The sequence below is a fragment of the Terrapene carolina genome, unplaced genomic scaffold (genome assembly GCF_002925995.2).
Source record: "Terrapene carolina triunguis isolate 2854851 unplaced genomic scaffold, T_m_triunguis-2.0 Scaffold232, whole genome shotgun sequence".
NCBI classification, from domain to species: domain Eukaryota; kingdom Metazoa; phylum Chordata; order Testudines; family Emydidae; genus Terrapene; species Terrapene triunguis.
Genome location: NW_020664583.1, coordinates 4,379,502 through 4,402,079, shown reverse-complemented (window position 1 = coordinate 4,402,079; position 22,578 = coordinate 4,379,502). Strand labels below are relative to the sequence as shown.

The 22,578-nt window shown below is 39.2% G+C and overlaps 1 protein-coding gene across 6 annotated transcripts in view; it reads left to right on the top strand.

Moving 5' to 3' along the window:
* ATP2B2 (ATPase plasma membrane Ca2+ transporting 2) overlaps window positions 1–22,578 on the top strand; it is a 347,317-nt gene that overhangs the window by 83,711 nt on the left and 241,028 nt on the right. For all 6 annotated transcript variants that reach the window (XM_024193613.2, XM_024193612.2, XM_024193610.2 and 3 more), the window contains exon 2: window positions 20,030–20,227. In XM_024193613.2, the coding sequence (XP_024049381.2) occupies window positions 20,030–20,227 (198 nt within the window). The remainder of the gene's footprint in view (window positions 1–20,029; window positions 20,228–22,578) is intronic.

The window sequence follows — 22,578 nt, the reverse complement described above, 5'->3', positions numbered from 1 at the left end:
TTTATATATTTAGTATTAGATTGCACATTGTCTTATATGGGATGAATGTTCTAGTATGGTGTTACTGTTCCTAATTTTGGTATCTTTTCCCTCATTTCTTAGTCTTTGTAAATGTATATAAATAAACCAATCTCTTAGTTTCCTCTTACCTTTGAGATGTATTACATTTAGACTACAATCCTGCAAACACGCACATGCTTTAAGTTAAGCAAGTATGTAAGTGTTTGCAGAAATGGGGTTTGGTATAAAACAAAATTGTGGCACTAAGAAAGTGAGTGGCTTAGTGGTAGGTGAGTGAAAATATTTAGTATGCCATTTTTTTTATTTGTTAACACTGCAATGAATTCTGTCACTGTATTTTATCTTCTTTAAACAGAAGCTATTTCTTTATCACTATTTCAGAAACAATTAAGAGGCAGTGAGTAAACGAATCCAGCAACTGCACTATTCATTGATCACCTAGTTGTTAACAGGTCTTTTAAAATCCAGTTACAGGGGTTTTAAGTTAACTGGCAAATTATCCCCACAATCAATTCAGAATGTTTTGCTTACCAAGTAGTCAAGAAGAACTGGGATTTTACTTATTCATAGACTTGAGTCTATTGAATTTAAACAGTCATGTATCCTGTTAACTTGTTGAGGACGTTTCATTGACCCACTGACCTTTCCTCTCTTAGGCGACTGGTAACTGCTAATAGTGTGTGTGTGTCACAATTTAAAGGTTTTGATGGCATGCAGCAGGGTTCAGGGCAGGTACTCAAGAGACACTGGAGTTTTGATTTCTAGAGCCACATTTGATGTCATGTTTTATGAAACTATGTAATAGCAGGTGGAAACTCTTCTAAAAGAGAGCTACACATGAAGAAGCTCTGGATTGTACTGATGTATTATATCAATTTGAAGAACAGAGATATTTGCAAATCAATCCTTTGATATGATCTTTTTAGAGCTCTTGTGATGATATCAACACCCAATAATTATGTCAGGAATAATTTTTAATGTAACCTTATAAAATTATTTTCCCTCTCCATTTGAAATCTGCTCTCTCTTCTGGGTTTACAAGGAGACATAGGCTCTCTTGAGCATCACAAGTACCAGAAATTTCATGCTAACTCTCCTGGTGGCTATGATGTGTCCTCTGGCATCTTCTGGTATCTATAGTATCCCAGAATGATGAATATGGGTCATCATTAGCAAACCTGTAAGAACAGATTTCATGGCAGGAGGAGAGTGGTTTGAAAGAATTTTTGGAAAGTAAATTAAAACAGATTTCTGTGCTCAATCTCCTGTGCACAGCCCAGTTAGCTGGGACATTCCAGTCACGTTTCTGAGCTTGCCTACAATTACATTTTCTCTTTACACTTCACTTTTAACTAGAGATGGACCCAAAATTAGGGCACAGAATCTAAACCACTCAGAAACATGAGGAAGATCAGATCTAGGTCCAGATTTCAACTTCATAGCTCAGGTTTATTTTTATGACGGGCCAGTTCAGAACTTCAAATCCCAACACTCTTGTAAAGTAGGTTGGGTTTGGATCTGAAGTTTAGGAACTTGAATTTGGATCAGAGCTTCACAACTGACTAACTTTTGCTTTTAACGTCACAAAGTTTAATAGTGTGACGTTCCAGTTCTTAATTATTATGTATTATAATACATTCTGACATTAAGGCCCCAATCCAGCAAATTCTTAAGCATATGCTCAATTCTAAGTATGTGAGTAGTCCCACTGAAATAATTGGAACTGCTCAAGTGCTTAAGCATGTTTAAATACTCTGCCCGAAAAAATGAAATAAAATGTTACAAGTGTAGTTCCCCTGAAACTGTATCCCCCCCATCACTCCTGTCCCCTGCTGCCTCCCTCAGCACCCCCAGACCCCGCTACTTTCCCACTCTCATTTCCCCAAACTCCCTTCTGCAGCCTCACACGCACTCCATGCAGGCTCTACTATCGAGCCTGATGCCAGCTGCCTCTCGCTTCCCTGTTCCGGGCACCACCTAGCAAGAGTCAGTGGAAAGGCACAGTGTCAGTGCCTTTCCCAGGCACGTTCCCCTCAGCTACACTCAGCCAGACTCCCATCCTGGCAGAAATCGGGGGGGGGAGGACTGGGACCTCATGTGCCCCCCCCTCTCGTTGCCTATGTTTAGATCATAATGTTTTACTCAAAAAACTACAAGTGACATGAGGTCATTCAGGGAATACAGTGAAGTCACTGCAATGAGAAGAAATATGTAAATCTAAGTTGAAAGCACTTTATTTTTGCCATAGGGAATTGACATATGGGTATATTTTTTAAATTACTATTAGGAGAAACCCCACCACAAGAAAGCCAGTTGCTCAAACATTCATCAACAACATAAAAATATTATTCAGATTTCTGATTAATTTCATCATCTCCACTTTCTTCTTTGCTAATCTAATAAAAACAAACAAACGTTCTTATTCTTCCAAACAAAGGAATTTGGGACCGGGCTATAGGAAATTTAAATCTAAACAGGGAAATGTTACTTTAAACCTCATGAATTTAAGATAAAACATTTGAAATATACGCTTTTAAATGTTATGGGGTGGTCTCTGCCTACAAAAGCTATTTTCCTCACTTGGGTATACATATGTACAGCACACATGCAAATATCCAGCTCGTGCATACACATGCAGTAGAATGCACACACAAATTAGGCTCACTGTTTTTGCTTGAAAGTTATGCCTGAAATGTTGGACCTGTTGAAATATTTGTTGTCCTTTACTGGATGGCCATTATAAAGGTTATAAGTAGAGCTTGTCAAAAATTTCATGTTTAGAAAATTTACAAAAATGCAACAATTTTTTCACAAATGTCCCCCGTTATTTTTGACCTTCTCTAGATATATAAGACCAGAGGCAACTGATATATGCCTTCAGTTTCTTAGAGAGACAAGGCCAAATTCTGTACTGACTGATATCCCTTGCAACCCCTTTAAAGTCAATGGTTTTGCAAGAGGTGATAGGAGAGAACAGTGGAGGTGAAGGTGCTTGTTGAAGCATGTTGCATTGAAGTCATGCCTCTTTGAAGTCAGTGTGTGTGTAAGGGTCAGGGATATAAATCCATGTAGAACTTGCACCCTAATATATATGGGCCCTTGGTGTAGCCTGTGTAGCAGCTTTTGTTGATGCCCATGAGGACTTGACAATGTATGGATTTCAGCTGCCAGGATCACTGCATTGCCTCCTGCAGTTCCCTGCCTTGAGAGATGCGGAGAATGCTGTGCACCTGCGTACATTATATTTGTGTTAAGTTATTTTGAGAGGTACTAAACTTTTTCTCATTTTTTCCTAATTTAAAAAGAAAGGAAGAGTAAAATAGCTTGTTTTGTTATGCAATCTTGAAATCTGAAAATAATGCATGTAGAACTATTTATAATGCACAAGGGAAAAACTTTTAAGATTAAAATAATGAAAATGAATTTGGAGGGTATGTTTTTGATCTGCATAGTGTGTTATCTTAGGTGCTTTCAGAACTTCTATAAACTCATATTTATGCTCTGTTAGATTCTTTTACAAGGATTATTGAATTATCTCTTTCCTGTTATCCATTACAATTTGAACCTATTTTTGAAGTGTCATCTTTATGCTGCTATATTCTCAGTAATTCTCAGTAAATTATCTTGTCTGAGACAAATAATTTTCATGATGATTCTGGTTCAAACATTTTTTAAAATCCTGCATTTAATTAGAATAGCCTGCAGTTAGACAAATTGAATTTTTATATGAGGTGAAAGCTAATATTTTTTAGCAGTCCCCTTTTATTTAAAATATTTAAAATAAAGGCACCGAGGCAAGTTGAAAATATATTGAAGAGAGGGGGTTGTTCCCTTGGTGATACAGTACAGTCTCAGGGGATCAACATTTTCAAATTCAAGAGCTTTATGAGTACATAAAATAGTGAAATATGCTGGAGCAAAATTATCTAAAATTGAAATTCTGTCAAAAATTGTTTGACCGCTGCCGTCTCCGGAGGTTCTAGCATACAGAGTTAGCGGTTAACTGAGGTGAAGAGGCTCTGACAAGCTATTCAGTTCCTTGTGGTTTAATTCCCAAAAGCTCACACCAGAGGTGGGTCTTTGGGAATTAAGGATTTTATACTTCGAAGAGTGTTTCCAGGCACTTTTCTTTATTGGTCCAGTGGAGAGGGCACAAACTGGACTAGTCAGGAGATTGTAGTTCTATTCATAACTCTGCCACTGACTCACTGTGCTGCCTTGGACAATTCTCTTATCTTTTCTGTGCATCAGTTTCTGCATTATTGCTTCATTTTTCCATATGCAGTCCCTCTCTGCCTTTACAAATCTATGCACAATAATCAGGGAATAAAACCCTATATTGAACTCAATCTGTGTTTCAGTCTTTTTATGGGCTTAAAAAAGGAAAACCTCAAATCTTAAGGCTATCAATAAAATATACCTGAAATGCACAAACCAAACCACCCTACTATGTTTCCTTCCTAAATGTGGCAGCCTCTGGCAATTGTCTTCCTCTCTAGGTAAATCTTACCACAGTCAACAGGCAAGCTACTGAGAGCAATGGATTCTTTCTGTACACCTTTTCTTATCAGTTCTGCTAGCATTCTTAACTCTGCTTGATTTTCAGCCTGTCAGATGCAGAAGTGCTGGAGTTACTTAGGTGTCCCTAGGCAGCAATCTGCAAGGTAGATACACATTGCTTTTGGCTACATGATACTAGTGATGAGATGATAGGCTCATTGTTAGGGCTGACTGTGCAAGGAATTGCTACTGAGATTTTATACCTTCTTTCAGTTTATTGCCTGTCTGGTTATGGTTCAGGGGAGTGGATTAATTCTGGACTAACAGCCCTGTATCTTACTTTATTTATCTTTTTTGATTAAGAACCTGAAGACAGTCTGTCAGGAGACAGAAGATGGGGATAATTGTTAAATGTTTATTGTGGCAGTGTGTAAATGTGTTTCAGGGGGGAGAGGGCATGGAGTTTGCCAGCAGTTTCATTAAAATCTACCCTTGGCATGGGAAATTGCTTTATAGGATTCTGAAAGAACAGCAGTTATAGCAGGGTGTATATATTACCATACATTTCTAGTTCTATTTGTGGCTATTTATTCCCAGCCATTTCCTGGAATGGTTAAGAAAATGATACCTTGGATTCTATTTGTTAATCTTGCATGATTGTCATTCTCTGCTATTACACTGCTCAGATGTTAGCTGCTTTTACAGCATGATCCTACAGAATAGCCAGAGATGGCTATCTCGAGCTGCAGTCAGGGATAGCTGATTTGATTTATTTATAAAGGGCAAGAAAAACACTGTCAAATGGTTTGGATCCATCAAGTTATAACTAACCATTGTACCAGTGTGTTCTCTCATCTTCCCCGTCCACTTTGTTCATATGGTCACACTTCTTAAATTTCGTTTTGAATTAGAAGTAAGCTCTTTGGGGCAGGGCACCTGTCTTCCTGTGTGTGTGTGTGTGTGTGTGTGTGTGTGTGTGTACACACAGTACCTAGTACAATGGGGGCTCAGTCCTGATTGTAGATTTTGCACGGTACCTGCCAAAATACATTACATCATAATGTTTTCATCTGGGGGGAGGGAGGGAAGAAGCCAATGGCAATTTGCTATTTATTAGCAATTAAGGCACTCTAAGAAACCATCTCTAGGCATTGATGATACCTCTAGTTATCTGCCTGTCCCTTTTTTGAAAAGGATTTGAGAACATGTGTGCAACTGCTCCTGCAGCACCAGGAATACTCATGTGCTGTTGGTCTGGTTTTAAGGCCTAGGTGCTGTATGGAAATTTCACTAGTTTTGTTGGTTCATCATCTCCTGATGATAGACAAAGACCCACACTGATTCTTTTAAATCTGTTGCCTTGGATACTGTCTGATACAATCAGCATGGTTGAGTGATTTTCCTAATATGTCACAGGTGGGTTATAGGTGGGGGTTAGCTGCTAGTGGCTCAATCCAGATTGTTGTTAATTTGTATTGCTGATAGTGGGCCAGGACCCCGTTCTGCTAGGTGCTGCACAAACACAGACAAAAAGACCATCCCTTCTCCCAAAAAGCTTACAATCTAAGCTGAAAGAGTATGTGGGAAGGATCTGGGGAAATGGCTGAGATATCAGTACTGTATTCCTTTTCATGGGAATATGTCTGCTATTATGTAGACTTGCTGCCTATTGTCATGTTGGACTCTCAACTGTTTCTGGAAGTTTAGGTAGCAGCAATTGTCTCAGTGCTTTTCACCATCTTTGCTTGGTAAGAAGGTTGTGCCTTTTGGATGTAGATGTCACTATAATCTCCCATGCCTTTGTTGCTTTCAGATTGGATCACTGCAATACATGCACACTTAGTACCGCTCTGAAATTGGGGCAAAGGTTTTCTCCTGTTTTGTTAAATGAAATTCACATTTGTAGAGAAGTCCTGCTCTCAGAATCAAGTGATGTATAGCAAAAGTATAGTACTAGTATCCCATTTTTGGTCCTGTTGTACTAACGAATAGCAATGATTTACCTAAGATGGCTGATTGTATCTGCTCAGTACATTTTTACTTTATTTAAAAAAAAAACAAATAGGGCGACTAGATGTGGGAATGTAATGTTTTGGGGTTCAGCCATGCCAATAAGGGGTTCAGTCAACATCTGCCTTGTAACCCTGGGTGTCAGTTTTGTTCTGACCCCCAACAGCTTGCCAGCAGTTCATTAGTTCATGCTGAGTAAAAGCACCATGAGGTCTGGAAGATAAAGCTCCATGCTGGTTCCGCCCTCCTCCCCGTTGGTGGTTGCTACTATGCAAATTATTTCTAGTTGCTGCAACCTCCGATACAAATAAATAGCCCATTGAATTTGGGCCAGATCTGGTTTGAGGTGTTGGCCTACTTCCTTTGTCTGGAGAAAACCTGTTGATCAACTCTCCCTGACATGCCTGGATTAAACAGCTCCTAGTCACAGACTTGAAAGCATAATATTAGTGAGTATCTGTAATTCTACATACAGCATTGTAATGTATATTTTACAGTGATATTATTTTGCATATTTTGTACAAAAATTGTTGCAGTAATGAGTGGAGTGTGAATACAGGGGTCCCCAGAGTCACAAGGAGAAACATAAGAAACAACTGTATTGGAGTAACAGTTCTTCCTGGCACTAATAGAACTACAACGTGGTATCTTGAAGGGCAACTGTGGTCTAGCTGGTTGAATATGGGCTAGAATCTCAGGAGATTCTAACAGTGCATGCTGTCTATGTATGCAAAGCATGCATTGCATGCCCCGGAATTCCAACTGGTGGCCTGTGGACTGGATCTACCCCATGGTAAGATTTTGTTTGGCCCCCAAATGTGCGTGGAGGATGCCATTTTGTAAAATGTATGTACAAGGTCACACTGCATTTAGGATGTCATTTGGTGGAATGTCACTAAAATGGCTGGACCACTTAAGGTATTCAAGTTTAGAATTGAATCATTGCAGCCTTACTAAAAATGTCACGGTATGCCACTGATTCCTAATTCTGCCACTTATCTTGGGCAAGACATTTAACCTCTCTCTGTTTTGTAAAATGGGGCTAATAATGTGAATAATAATGCTTGTGTAGCTTTGAAAGGGTACTGGGAGCTCCTGATGGAAAATCACTGTAAATATGCACATTATTATTACATATCTGTATTTCTAACATTTACATTAGCTATATTCATAGTCTAGAAAAACAAACCCCAAATTACATAATCTTTGCTCTTTTTAAGATATGAAAAATCTTTTTTTATTTGCTTCTGCCCCATCCTTACATGCTGAGCCACTTTACTATATTTAGTCCTTTTTCCAATTTCCATTTTTTAATAATATGCTTAATTATCATGGAAACACAATGCTTAATTGTTAACAAAATATGCTTTAAAATATTCCTTTGTGGAGGCTGATTGAATAATGACTATGAAAATTTTACGTATCTCACCAGGATTAAAATGAAGCTGTCATTTCATAATATCCCAGAACCCTTATTTTCTAAAATACTTTTTGCAGCAAGCATAAGAGAAAACTAACATCTGTAAGTAACTGAAGCTCCCTGTCAGACAGTACCGAGAGACTGATTGTTCTAAGATATAGTTTAACATTTAGACAAAAGATGAGGAGCAAGAATAGCTTAAATCCTACAAGATTTCTAGGTTTTCGTTTTGTTTGAAAGCACAGAGTTGGGGCTGAATCCTCCTTCCCTTACACACAAGTAGTCCTTTTGAAATCAGTGACTCTAATGTGAGTAAGGAGAGGAGGATTTGGTCATTCATGTGTTTCCTTTTTTCCTTTTCTGTTTGACTAGTTATGCTGGTGAAGGAAAGAGGATAGAAACAGAAGAACAGAAATAATTTTAAGCAATTCAGTAATTTCAGTTTTTTTTAAAAAGTGGTGGATTCAGATATACTTTAAAGTTAAGTCTTTGGGAGAGATTAAAAAAATCAGTGCTGACAGAGTTAGAGCTCCAGTTGTAATGTATCAGTGGAAACCATTTATGCAAAGATAGGGTTGTTATTACTGATACTCTTGCAATTTTGTGGCCTCCTATGATGTGATAGTTGTCATTGTGCTGCACACAGTTGCAAAACTTCACAGATGAAGCTGTTATAGAACAAAAGCCTAAGCCCCTACCACTAGTTGTGAAGAGGCAGCATGGTCTAGTGGATAGAAGGGCACTGGACTGGGAGTCAGGAGAGCTGAGTTCTATTCCTGCTTCTCCCAGTAGTCTGCTGTGACACATTGTGCAATTCACTTTGCTGTGCCACTTGTCTTGATTATATAGATTGTAGGCCTTTGGGGCTGAAACCATCTCTTTTGCATCTGTACAGTGCCTAGCACAATGGGGCTCTGACCCAGTAGGGAGGCATCAGCAGTGTAAAGACTATAAGAATGCACTAATGAGTTCCTTGCAACAGATTTATAGGCTGTAGTGGCTTTTTACAAGAGTTTATAGAAAAAATATAAACAAACTAGAGTAATGAAAACTGGTAATGAATCTTACTGAGCTATATAATTTGATTGGACATGTATTAAAAGGAAATGATTATTCAATACTGTAGTTATAGTCTAGCCTGCTGAAACCAACAAACTCTATTTTCAAAGATTTTCAAACTGATAAGAGTTAATAGAAGACCATCTATTTTTATATGGCCTAGATAAACGCTTGCTAATGTCTCCAAGAACAAAACTTAAAACAACAAATTGGGTAAGAGTGAGAAGCCATTTTAAAATTTCCTCTACATTACTGAAAGCTTTCTTGTTGTGCAGTCTCCCAGGCAATCTCTTTTGTAATAAAACTCATATTGATTTTGCAACTCTGAAATCAAAATAACTATCCTTTGCTTCTAACACTGATAGAAAATATAGATAGATGAATTCTCATATTCAGTAGTTTTGCTTGAGTCACTAATGCTTCGCTTGTGAAAGTACTTGGCTTGTAGGTGGAATTGTCCAAGTGAGAACTGAAGGATCATATGATCCTTGTTTAGCTAGCAATGGGAGATGCAGTCGCATTGTCTGTCAGGCCTTCAGGGTCTAGGCACATATCTTCTGTATTCTACCCAATATTTCATCCTGCAAGAGTAAAACAGTCCAGTGCAGCACATATTTAGTTAGCATACGTGCTATCAAAGCATGTGCTTACTAAGCTATCTGTTTTCCCACATCATGATTTGACCTATCAGATTAGAAGTGTAAGTGACCTTAAAGGTATTCAAGCTTTATTACTCAAAAGCCATAGTATCCCAACAGTCTCATATTTCATTGCATTTTTCTATTGGTATGTGCCTGACTACATTATAGCACTGTGGATAAGTGTCATCATGTACCATCTGCTTTTGTGGTTCCATCTGACCAAGGATCTCTTCATTTCGTGGTGTAACAACTTCGCGTCTGCTCATTTCTACTCTTGGCTGTGGATTTAACACTTACACGCAGTGCAGGTTTGAGAAACTCAAGCTGATAGCCCCTACCTCTTACCTCTTCACTTTAAATAGTTCTGCTCTCTCTCCTGTATGATATGTATATCAGGCAAGATAGTGTGCTTTTGTGATCAGATGTATGTCGTCCTGTTTGAGATTAGGTAGAGCTAGTAGTATACTATGGTTCCACAAGAGATGCATGCTGAGCGAGATGTGTTTCACAAAAGATAGATTTAGGATCCCTACTGTAAACAAATATTTAACAGAATTTGTACGTCTGGTAGGTCTAGGCCCAAAGACAATACTTTTAAAGAACTTTTTTGTTAGTAAGGGAGTTTATATGTAAATTTAACGCTTGGTTAAAAAAAATTGACAATGCAATGTTGCCATCTAATAGATACTTTTCAGCAGATTACAGTACTATCTCCGGGACACCAATAGCTGGAAGGACATTACAACAGAAGATGCATTATGTTCTTGAAATATTGGTACTTTTTAGATTTTTGAAGCGTCAGTTGGAAACAATTCTTAAGCCTTTGATCTTTTGTAATATGGTAAACTGATGTAACATCACTAGAGCCAAAACCTCACCTATTTCCTGGGAAGGTGAGTTACTTTGTTTCCTGAGTAGGGTGACCAGATAGCAAGGGTAAAAAATCGGGACGTGGGCGGTAATCGGGGGTGGGCGGTAATAGGTGCCTATATAAGAAAAAAAAACCAAAATCGGAACTGTCCCTATAAAATCGGGACATCTGGTCACCCTATTCCTGAGTCAGAATTAAATCAAGCAGATTAGTATTTCTAAAGCAAGGGCACTATGTAACTCCTTAGACTGCTGCGAAATCATGCAAGATCTGTGGAATTCTATAAACCTGTGCAAATTATACCACAGGTTTATGGCTTGTGGCAGTAGAGGAGAAAAATAACTCTTATTGAATATGTAACTAATGGAGGCTTGGTGAAATAAAGGCCAAAGAAGATGAAATTATTATAGGAATTTTGTTTTTAGTTTGTGAATTTTCTACCTAAGGACATTTTTAGAAGCTTGTGCTGTTGGTGATTTTAAGGCTCAAATGAGAGTTATTTAAGGATGAAATAGGAGGATAAAATGCAGGTGTACCTCTCAGAAGAATCTTCTTCTTTTATCCTAAAATTCCTCCTTTTAAAGTTCCCTATTGGGAGCAGATCCTCACCTGGTATAAATTGTTATGAGTCATGACAATTTGTATCAGCTGAGCAGCTGCAGATTTCTATTTAATAACATGGTTTTATAAAGGCTTTTTTATAAACAACTAACAAAACAATCTAACACACAGGACTTGGTGGTGATGGGGGACTTTAACTACCCATACATCTGTTGGGAAAATATCACAGCAGGGCATAGATTATCCAACAAGTTCTTGAAATGTATTGGAGACAACTTTTTTATTTCAGAAGGTGGAGAAAGCCACTAGGGGAGAGGCTGTTCTAGATTTGATTTTGACAAATAGGGAGGAACTGGTTGAAAATTTGAAAGTGGAAGGCAGCTTATGTGAAAGTGATCATGAAATGATAGAGTTCATGATTCTAAGGAATCGTAGGAGGGAAAACAGCAGAATAAAGATAATGGATTTCAAGAAGGCAGACTTTAGCAAACTCAGGGAGTTGGCAGGTAAGATCCCATGGGAAGCAAGTGTAAGGAGAAAAAAGTTCAAGAGAATTGGCAGTTTTTCAGAGACATTATTAAGGGAAGAAAAGCAAACTATCCCACTGTGTAGGAAAAGATAGAAAGTATCGCAAGACACCACCTGGCTTAACCAGGAGATCTTCAATGATCTGAAACTCAAAAAAGAGTCCTACAAAAAGTGGAAACTAGGTCAAAGTACAAAGGATGAATATAAACAAATAACATAGGTCTCTAGGGACAAAATTAGAAAGGCCAAGGCACAAAACGAGATTAAACTAGCTAGAGACATAAAGGGTAACAAGAAAACATTCTACAAATACATTAAAAGCAAGAGGAAGACCAAGGGCAAGATAGGCCAATTACTCATGGGGAGGGGGGCAAAGGGAGAACAATAACAAAATTTGGAAATGGTAGTGGTGCTAAATGACTTTTTTGTTTCAATTTTCACCAAAAAGTTTTGTAATGACTGGACCTCTAACTTCATGAATGCCAGTGAAAATGAGGTAGGATCAGAGGCTAAAATAGGAAAAGAAGTTAAAAATTACTTTAGACAAGTTAGATGTCTTCAAGGCACCAAGGCCTGATGAAATACATCCTAGAATACTCAAGGAGTTGACTGAGGAGATATCTGAGCCATTAGCAATTATCTTTGAAAATTCATAGAAGACTGGAGAGATTCCAGAGGACTGGAAAAGGGCAAATATAATGCCAATCTATAAAAAGGGGAATAAGAACAATCCAGGGAATTACAGACCAGTCAGCTTATATTCAGTACCTGGAAAGATAATTACGCAAATCAATTTGCAGACACTTAAGGTGATAAGTAACAGTCAGCATAGGTTTGTCAAGAACAAACCATGTCAAACCAATCTAATTTTCTTTGACATGGTAACAAGCCTTGTTGACAAGGGAAAGCAGTAGATGTGGTATATCTTTACTTTAGTATGGCTTTTGATACTGTCTCACATGACCATCTCATAAACAAACTAGGGAAATACAGTCTACATGGAGCTACTATAAGGTGTGCATAACAGGTTAGAAAACCATTCCCAGACTGTAGTTATCAGTGGTTCACAGTCAAGCTGGAAGGGCATATCGAGTGGGGTCCTGCAGGCATCAGTTCTGGGTCCAGTTCAGTTCAATATCTTCATCAATGATTTAGATAATGGCATAGAGTTTCTAGATGTTATCAAGCTGGGAAGGGTTGCAAGTGCTTTGGAGGATAGGATTAAAATGCAAAATGATCTGGACAAACTGGAGAAATGGTCTGAAGTAAATAGGATGAAATTCAATAAGGACGAATGCAAAGTACTCCACTTAGGAAGGAACAATCAGTTGCACACATACAAAATGGGAAATGACTGCCTAGGAAGGAGTACTGTGGAAAAGGATCTAGGGGTCATAGAGATAGCAAGCAAAATATGAGTCAACAGTGTAACATTGCTGCAAAAAAAAAGTTATTATTCTGTGATGTATTAGCAGGAGTGTTGTAAAAAAGACACGAGAAGTAATTCTTCCTCTCTACTTCGTGCTGATTAGGCCTCAACTGGAGTATTGTGTTCAGTTCTGGGTGCCACATTTCAGGAAAGATGTGGACAAATTGAAGAAAGTCCAAAGAAGAGCAACAAAAATGATTAAAGGTCTAGAAAATATGATCCATGAGGGAAGATTGAAAAAATTAGGTTTGTGTAGTCCAGAGAAGAGAAGACTGAGGGAGGACAGAGCAGTTTTCTAGTATGTAAAAGGTTGTTACAAAGAGGAGGGAGAAAAATTGTTCTCTTTAACCTCTGAGGATAGGACAAGAAGCAATGGGCTTAAACTGCAGCAAGGGCCATTTAGCTTGGACCTTAGGAAAAACTTCCTAACTGTCAAGGTGACTAAGCACTGGAATAAATTGCTCAGGGAGCTTGTGGAATCTGCATCACTGGAGATTTTTAAGAGCAGGTTAGACAAACACCTGTCAGGGATGGTCTAGATCAGCGGTTCTCAACCAAGAGTCAGAGTCCCCAGGGGACCCACGAGCAGGTTCCAGAGGGTCTGCCAAAATAAATGAGAGATGGGCTGGCATTAGACTCACCAGACCCAGGACAGAAAGCCGAAGCCCGATCCCTGCCACCCAGAGCTGAAGCCAAAGCCCAAGCAACTTAGTTTTGTGGAGCCCGGGCAATTGCCCTGCTTGCTACCCCCTAACACCGGCCCTGGCTTTTAATCTACTGGATATGCAGAAAAACAGTTGTCATGGGCTGTTTAATTTTTATAGCATGTTGGGGGGGCTCAGAAAGAAAAAAGTTTGAGAACCCCTAGTCTAGATAATACTTAGTCCTGCCTTGAGTGCAGGGGACTAGAGTAGAAGACCTCTTGAGGTCCCTTCCAGTCCTACAACTGTATGTTTTTCTTTTGATCTGTCTATACATTTATAACACACCCATCACCATAGTAGGCAGTCACCAGTATCGCTGAGCTTTTAAAGTCTTTCCTGGACTATGCCTTCCATTTAAAACAATTCCTAAGATGATACTGTAAAAAACGTGCAATTCTCACAATTTTTCTGTCTTCATTCCGTTTTAACGGAAATTTCATGAGCTAATGCAATTAGGAGTAAAGTCGAAAATAGCAATGGCCCTTAATTAAAAATACCAACCGTAGCTCATTGAGGATTCTGTATTATTCTATATCCTTCATCGTAAACAGCTGTGAAAAGCTATTTTGTTTTTTACTCTTACTGGCTTTTTATTATTAGCAATGATCTGGTTTTGCTACTTATACCAAAGTAGAAATCATCCTCTGTTTGTGATGCTTCAGCTGGTTGCTGTGGAGATGATGTTATCACAAACAAATTGTTCCATGAGACATTCATGGCTATTTAACTGATGGATTTTTCCCCCCGGTATGCGGTAATTGTGCCATATGCTTAAGGAACAGGCAAAATGATTAATTATTAGGTCTTCTGGTTCTTTTCCTCCCACTCCCACCACCCAAAAAGCAATAGATATGTAGAAATGTATTACTTTATTGAATCACCTGGTTTGCATACAGAAGGCAGAAATGCATTAATATACTGCACAAAAGTATAGTCAACAATTTAATGTTTTCCAGGCAATCACTTAATTTCCTTTCCCCCTCACTATTTCAAATCAATTAAAAACAACTTTGTAGAGACTGAAAGCTTTTGAAAATATTGTCATGCCAGAGAATCATATTGTGATAATTTGTCACAACATTTCCTAACCATAACTGTGCGGCTTGTAAATGTGTCCAAAGAATCTCCTTTCTGAAACACTTTGATCAAGAAAAATAACTTATTGATAAAAAAGTTGAATAACTTATTGATAAAAAAGGTTTATTTTTTAAAAAATGGTTTAATGCAAAAATTATCCTGCATATTTTATGCTTTATAAAAGCAAGTGAACATAATATGTGTAAAAAAAAATTAAAAATCACAGTACAGAATATAATATTAAATGCCCTCCTCTTATGCCAATAACATATAGATATGAGGTTTATTAAAAATGACATCTCATTTAATTGATTTCTTTTGCAGAATCCTTTGTCGTATACACCTTCTACACAAGGGGTGGGCAAACTGTTTGGCCCAAGGGCCACATCTGGGAATAGAAATTGTTTGGCGGGCCATGAATGCTCTAATTGGGGAGGGGGTGAGGGCTCTGGTTGGGGCTGCGGGCTGTGGGGTGAGACCAGAAATGGGAGTTCAGGGTGTGGGAGGGGGCTTTGGTTTGGGGTGTGGGAAGGGGTTCGGGCTCTGGCTGGGATTGCGTGCTCTGGGGTGGGGCTGGGGATGAGGGGTTTGGGGTGGAGGAGGGTGCGCCGGATTGGGACCGAAGGGGATCAGGGCTGGGGCAGGGGGTTGGGGTATGGGGGGGTGAGTTCTCTGACTGGGGGGTACAGGCTCTGGGGTGGGGCTGGGGATGATGGGTTTGGGGTGCAGGAGGGTGCTCTGGGCTGGGATTGAGGGGTTTGGAGAGCAGGAGGGGGATCAGGGCTGGGGCAGGGTTTTGGGGTGCAGGAGGGTGGCTCAGGGGTGCAGGCTCTGGACGGCACTTAGCCTGGAAACAGTGGCATGTCTCTCTTCCGGCTCTATGCGGAGGGACAGCCAGGCAGCTCTGCATGCTGCCCCGTCCGCGGGCACCACCCCTGCAGCTCCCATTGGCCGCAGGTCCCAGCCAATGGGAGCTCCGGGGGCGGCGCTTGGGGTGGGGGCAGTGTGCAGTGTGGAGCCCCTGGCTGCCCCTCCGCGTAGGAGCTGGGGATGGGCATGCCACTACTTGCGGGAGCCGCGTGGAGCAGCCCCCGACCCTGCTGGAGTGCCAGAGCGAGATAAGCCCCAGACCCCGCTCCCCAGCGGGAGCTCGAGGGCCGGATTAAAACAGCTGACAGGCCGGATCCGGTCCGCAGGCTGTAGTTTGCCCATCCCTGTTGTACACAGTAGGTTGTAGGGCTGCTAACAGCAGGTCAGACTCCTGTACCAAGGGTTGCCAGGTGTCCACTTTTCAAACGAACATCCTGTCGAAAAGGGATTCTTCCCAGCCCGGTGAAAATGAGCGAGTGAGTGAGGATGGAGGAAAGCAAATGACAGAGGAGTGTGTCCTTGGCAAAGAGATACAGCAGAGATCTGTCTTCTGTAAGAACCTTTAATGTGCTGCCAGGTATGGCCAAGGTTAGCTTAAATAAGGCACAGTAGAACCTCAGAGTTACAAACTCCTTGGGAGCGGAGGTTGTTCCTACCTCTAACATGTTCATAACGCCGAACAAAATGTTATGGGTTCTTTCAAAAGTTTACAACTGAACATTGACTTAATACAGCTTTGAAACGTTACTATGCAGAAGAAAAATGCCGCTTTTAACCATCTTAATTTAAATGAAACAAGCACAGAAAGTTTCCTTACTTTGTCAAATCATTTTTTTAAACTTTCCCTTTATTTTTTTAGTAGTTTACGCTTAACCGTACTGTACTGTATTTGCTTTATTTTTCGTCTCTGCTGCTGCCTGATTGCATACTTCCGGTTTCAAATGAGGTGTGTGGTTGACTGGTCAGTTCTTAACTCTGGTGTTCTTAACTTCTGACTGGTGTTCTACTCTGTTATACACAATACCACCTAGTGGCAGTAGAGTATAATACAGTTAGCATTCCGTCACAACATTCAGTCCCCTTTTCCTATCTTCCTTTATTCGAATGCTTGTTTGTTTTGCCTTACTGACTTGGATGCAGTAATAGCTCTTTGGAATATTGCCCTATGCCTTAGACCAAGGGTTTCTAATACTTCTTCATAAAAATCTCTCTGAATATAGTAGCAATTTGTTTTCTTTGTCTCTGAGAACGGAGTGTAGTAATTACTCCAAGATCATGCATCTTTAAGAAAGCAAGATTCATTTAAAAGAAATCAAAAATAATTCTAGGTTCCAGCTGGCTATCAGTTAAGTTTGACATTTGAAGATAAAGTTGAGTGAAGTAAAAAGAGCTGCCTGTTGTCAGCTCTGGTCTGGTTCTTAGCCTTGCTGTGTCTGAGATCCAGCCCACTGGTATCTCTGAGATATGGCTGCCTTTCCTCTCAGGAGTCAGTCCCAGTGTCTGGATCCCCTTTGCTTTGAAGGCTATTCACTTATATACTCCAGGTGCTTATGATGTGTTTGTGCACCAACCTGCTCATTAACATATGAGCTAGGCAGGTATCTTTGGTATGAGAATCTTGACAATAATGTTCACACAAGTGTATTATCCTGGGAAGTGATGACTTCACTGTTTCTGTGCCAATGTAATTGACACTGGACACTATCTTTAATGGAAAGGCTTAATTTGCTAGAGCTGTAGTTACTTTCCGTAGTATTTAAAACTTTCATTTTATCCTGTTGAATATATAATTGTTTACCTTCTCCACTCAGTTTTTTTCTATCCTGCTGTAGCTGGCCAAGTTAAGCTTGTAAATACTCCTTATTGTGGACAAAATTATTATTTTTTCAGACACTACTACCATCCCCTTTCCCAATCCAGGGTGACTGTTCCTCATTGAGGATCCCTTTAAAGTCTGTCTGTCTGTCTTAGAGTTTTGTACTGCCATCACCATAATATCTGAGAGCTCTCCATATAACATCAGTATCAACAGCAAGGTCCCTAGTGGACTTCATTGAGTCTCTGACACTTCTCTCTTCATGGGGTTAGAATTCTGCTTTGGGTAGGGGTTTTGGGGCGGGGGCAGAGTGTGTGGAGGTGTGAAGTATTTGGGAATAAAAGAGGTGTTTGAATTGTGTCACTTATAGTGGAAGGTTGTGAAACATTCCCTAAAGGTGGCCAAACTTTGGATTCACCTGATCTCCTCTGGAAGATTGTTCCGTAGTCAGACCCCTCGACAGAAGATGCTTTGTCCTCAGCTCTTATGTGCTTCTTCGGCTTTGAGATCTGCATTGTCTCAAAGGAGCATAGCTGTCATGGTGGTTCATAGATTAATGTTTGGTCTTTGATGTAGCAGGGGCTTGATCCATTACTTGTTTTAAAAATTAAGACCAAGGCCTTAAACTGGCATCAGAAACAGCCCAGGAGCTGGTGGACAGACTTGCACATTGTGTGATGTGGTCACTGGGGTCTGAGCCATGGAGAAGGCAGGCAGCTGCAGTCTGTACCAGCTGGAGCCTGTGTATTTTTTTCACATTCAGCTTCAGATACCATAAACTACAATAATCCATCATAGAAGTGACAAATGCATGGATCACTGGGGCCAGGTTCTCATCCGGGAGGAAGGGACAAAGTTTCCTAGTAAGCTTGAGGTGAAAGATGATATTTTTAAAAACTGATGTTACCTGGTCATCTGAGCTTACTGAGAGGTCCAGCCAGGTCCGGGGGCTTTGCAACACTTTGATGAATGGAGGCTGTATGCATTTGATAGAAGGTGGAGACATCTTTCCCAGCTCTTCCAAGTATTTTCCCTTTGCAACCAGCATTACTTTGGTCTTGCTTGGGTTTGGCTTGTTCCAGCTTCTTTTCATCCCAGAGATAATTCAGACATTCTGACATTTTAGTAGTGGCCACGGCTGCTTCGGTTGAGTATGAAATATTTAGTTGAGAGTAATCAGCATACTGTGGGCAGCTAAATCCATGGTGTCTGACTATCTCTTCCAATTGTCTCATGTCAATATTGTAGAGACGCAGAGATAAAGGACCCTATGGGCAAGGGCCTTGGAGAGGAGGAGCAGTTACCCATTGCTATTCTGAGTTCTGCTGAAGAGCAATGATTGGAACCACTGTATTGCTGAGGCCTCTACTATAGGTTGGTTAGTCATACCCTGTGGTCCACTCTGTCAGTCTAATTAGACCTTCACTGTCCTGGCTTAGTGTTAAACCTGAATAAAGTTGTTCGTATATTTATCTTGGTGATTGCATTAAAGGGTGGCAGTTGAATTTAAATTCCAACGTATTGATAAATCCAATTGATATCCCATATAATTTCTTGACAGACTGTATCAAATCTATCAGAGTATACAATGCAGCATGCTTTTGAGAGCAGTATCTGGGATTTATGGGAAAGCATTTAATTTCTAAGATTTGCAAGCATTTGGGGAAAAATAATAGTTTTTGTATTAAAAATTCTAGCAACACTCAGTTCCGATAAAATTTCCCACTGTGCATATAAAAGTCCCTGGTACATATTGTCCAACATTCCTGTATGACAAGTTAAAAGGTACATAATTAAATTCTAGGTAAAAGGCCACATATAAGGAAGGGAATTTGTAAACCTTCCTTTTGGGAAAAGCTAGGATAATAATATTACTTCCTATACACACAACATCTAGTGGCACTGTGACTCTCCTTTCAGTCAAGAAGGGCTGGACACAGCTCACCCAAATGCTCAGTGCATGGCCAGAACTGTTCCTGAGAATGGTGCAAGAAGTTTCCTCCAGAAGTTTAGCATACTGCTTCTCTCCTGTGGGGCTCTGCAGTGAGGACCTGAGCTCAGCACCAAGATTTGTACCTCTTGGTAGCTGTCCCAAAGTTGCCTTTAGATGTCCCAGCCTTGCCCAATATATTCTGATGGCACTCTCTACAATCTACCTTTTCAAAAATTGTTCACTTTGCAAACTATTGTACATGTTAGATCTCATAAAAGTAAACATACTACTTTGGGGTACTATATAATTAATAACTGACAATAAGGGGTTTCATTTAAATAATGTGTCCTTAAAAGTCTCTGTAAACATGTCTTAAGGGCTTCTGCTCAGAATACAGGGACAAAAGAATTATTTTGCTAAACAAAAAGTTTAAAAGTGGCAAATCTGCCATCCTGTCTAATATGCCATAGGTGATAAAGCTTGCAAGTCTACTTTGAAAATGCAGTTTATTTGAATACTAGTTTATTTGGGCTTTTTTTTTTTCTTCTTTTCATGGTACTTGAATCAATTGTTTTTAATTTGTTCACAGGATTACCTGGCACTGCTGCGGATCTAGAAAAAAGAAAGCTTATTTTTGGGCAAAACTTTATACCTCCAAAGAAGCCAAAAACTTTCTTACAGCTAGTTTGGGAAGCACTACAGGATGTGACTCTTATAATCTTGGAAATTGCAGCCATCATATCTCTGGGGCTCTCATTTTATCAGCCGCCTGGAGAAGGGAATGAAGGTAAAAACACTTTATAATAATTATCTGTAAATTTAACTGGTGATGAGTTAAATGTTTTTTGTTTGTTTTCCTATGGTACTAACATGAGGGTTTTTTAGATCAGCATTTTTGTTTTCTTCTAACTCCTAGGACTGTTACTTAATATCTGAGACCTAACATTTTTCTAAGGATACACAAACTTGCATTTTTCTTGCAGAGCTGTAAGGAGGTGCTGAATCCCAAGACGTGAACTAAAATATTTAAAGAAAAATCCTAACTTTTTTATAAAGCTTCTTTGAAAATGTATTTTAAATTCTCTGTCATGGCTATTTGAGCTCAGCTTTTGGTTATGCATTTACTCATCTTGAAAGATCATTTGCCAAATGATACCGAAGGAGCGTCTAATCCGTTCATGTACCAGTTATATCATATCATCCAGCATAGATCCATAGGGGCAGATCCTCAGCTAGAGAATGGAGCTATGACAATTTACACTAGCTGAAGATCTGACCCATTATTCACTCACTCACTGACCTTCTATAATTCTAATTTTTAAAAATATTTTGGCCATTAATCTCTGAATAAGCCTAATTCAAAGAGAAACGAGAGGGAGTAGGTCATGATCCCAAGCTTTACCTACAAGTCTTGTACTGCAATGTCCTACTGTGATATTGGTAGAAAGTTTTAAATTGTTTGTGTGTCTGGAGAATTCTCTCTAATTCACATACATAGAAGAGTGGGTCCCCTCCATATTTCCAAACTATCATGCCAGGCAAATGATGCAGGTTTTTTTTTTCAGTTCTTATAGACCAGTGGAGCTGCATGAGACACGCTGTGCAAAATTATGTGAATGATTTGGCAAATGTATGAAGAATGTCTTCCTCTAAATATAGTCTAGAAATGCTTTTTCATTCATTTCACTGTCCTTTAAGGAATGTAGCCAAAGACCTTTCTTTCTTTTCCATTCACATGCATATAGATATGCGTAATATATACAGTGTACTAACACTGTGTACATATTTTTATCATTAATTATTCCTTTATATATAACTAGATATCCTTGTTGCATGCTAATGGCCTGCTCTTACTGGAATCTTTGGCAGTTTTGCCAGTGACTTTAGTGGGAGCACAATTTGGGTCCTAGGTGAGAGAAAGTTAGATGAATTTCTTTTCCAACTGAAACAAATCTTAAATGTTTTTTTTGCATTTTCAATACTATTGTCATATAGTTTGACATTGTGATGTTGCTTGTATGAAGGATATATAAAACTAGGATTTGATCCTCCAAATTCTTTACTCGCACAAGCAGTCATTACTTGCTTGAGTAAGGATTTGCAGACTAGGCCCCCATTTTTATTCGTAATTTATTAAGAAAAAAATCTTTGAAAATATACGTATGTGATTGATTTTTTTTGGTTGTGTGCTACCAAGCTATGAATTTTGCTTTGATACTGTATTTAAAATGTTTCTTTTCCCATGGGAATCAGTTACACAACTGAGATACAGAAGACATGCTGGAAAACTCAGCAGCACAGCATGGGAAAATGGGTTCATGTTTTACCATAACAATATTTCATTTAAATGTTCTCTAACATGTTTGCCTTCCCTAGGTTTTTAGTAACATTTTGTTAGGAGGATTTGGCTATGTTTATGTGGGGAAAATGTATCACATTAGTAAAAGTGTATTAATCTGACCGTTAAAGGTACATTGTAAGGCTCCCCTTTTTTCTTCAGACATTTAAAAATGAGGGGAAATTTTTTTGGGTAGGATATCTCAAATTACTGGACTTCTATAGAGTCATATAAATAAACAACTAATGTGTTAAACATGATTTTTCTCTTAGTGTGGACAAGGGCAGCCATGTTTAAAAACATGTTAGCTGGATCTTTAACGCATAATGTCTCTGTCTATATTTGGTGTTGAGTAAAAAGAACCTCAGGTTTTTTTAAAAACGTATTTTTATAACCTAGTTAAGGCCATTCATTTCCAGCTTTTATTTTTTATTTTTTTCCAAGGATTTTATCAATGTTTATTTCAAAAACTAAAGAGCGGATGAAAATCAGTGCAAAAAATTAACTTCACAGTTTGCAGGGTAATATCAGGGTTATTATTGGGAGCAGGAGGACAGAAGAAAAGCAATCAATAGAGAAAAGTAAGAGTTTATTGTTTATGAAACTCTTATTTCTCATCTCCATTACAAAAATAAAAAATAAAACTTATTTTTAAAACAGTTACGTTCAGAAATGCAGTCAGATGCAAGGATGGCTTGCTGTTACATGAAAGAGACCAAGGAGCATAGGCAAGGAATAGTACTTTAACAGAACCCCCATGCACAAATCATCTGTCCTGTCACAGAGGTGGGCCACACGGG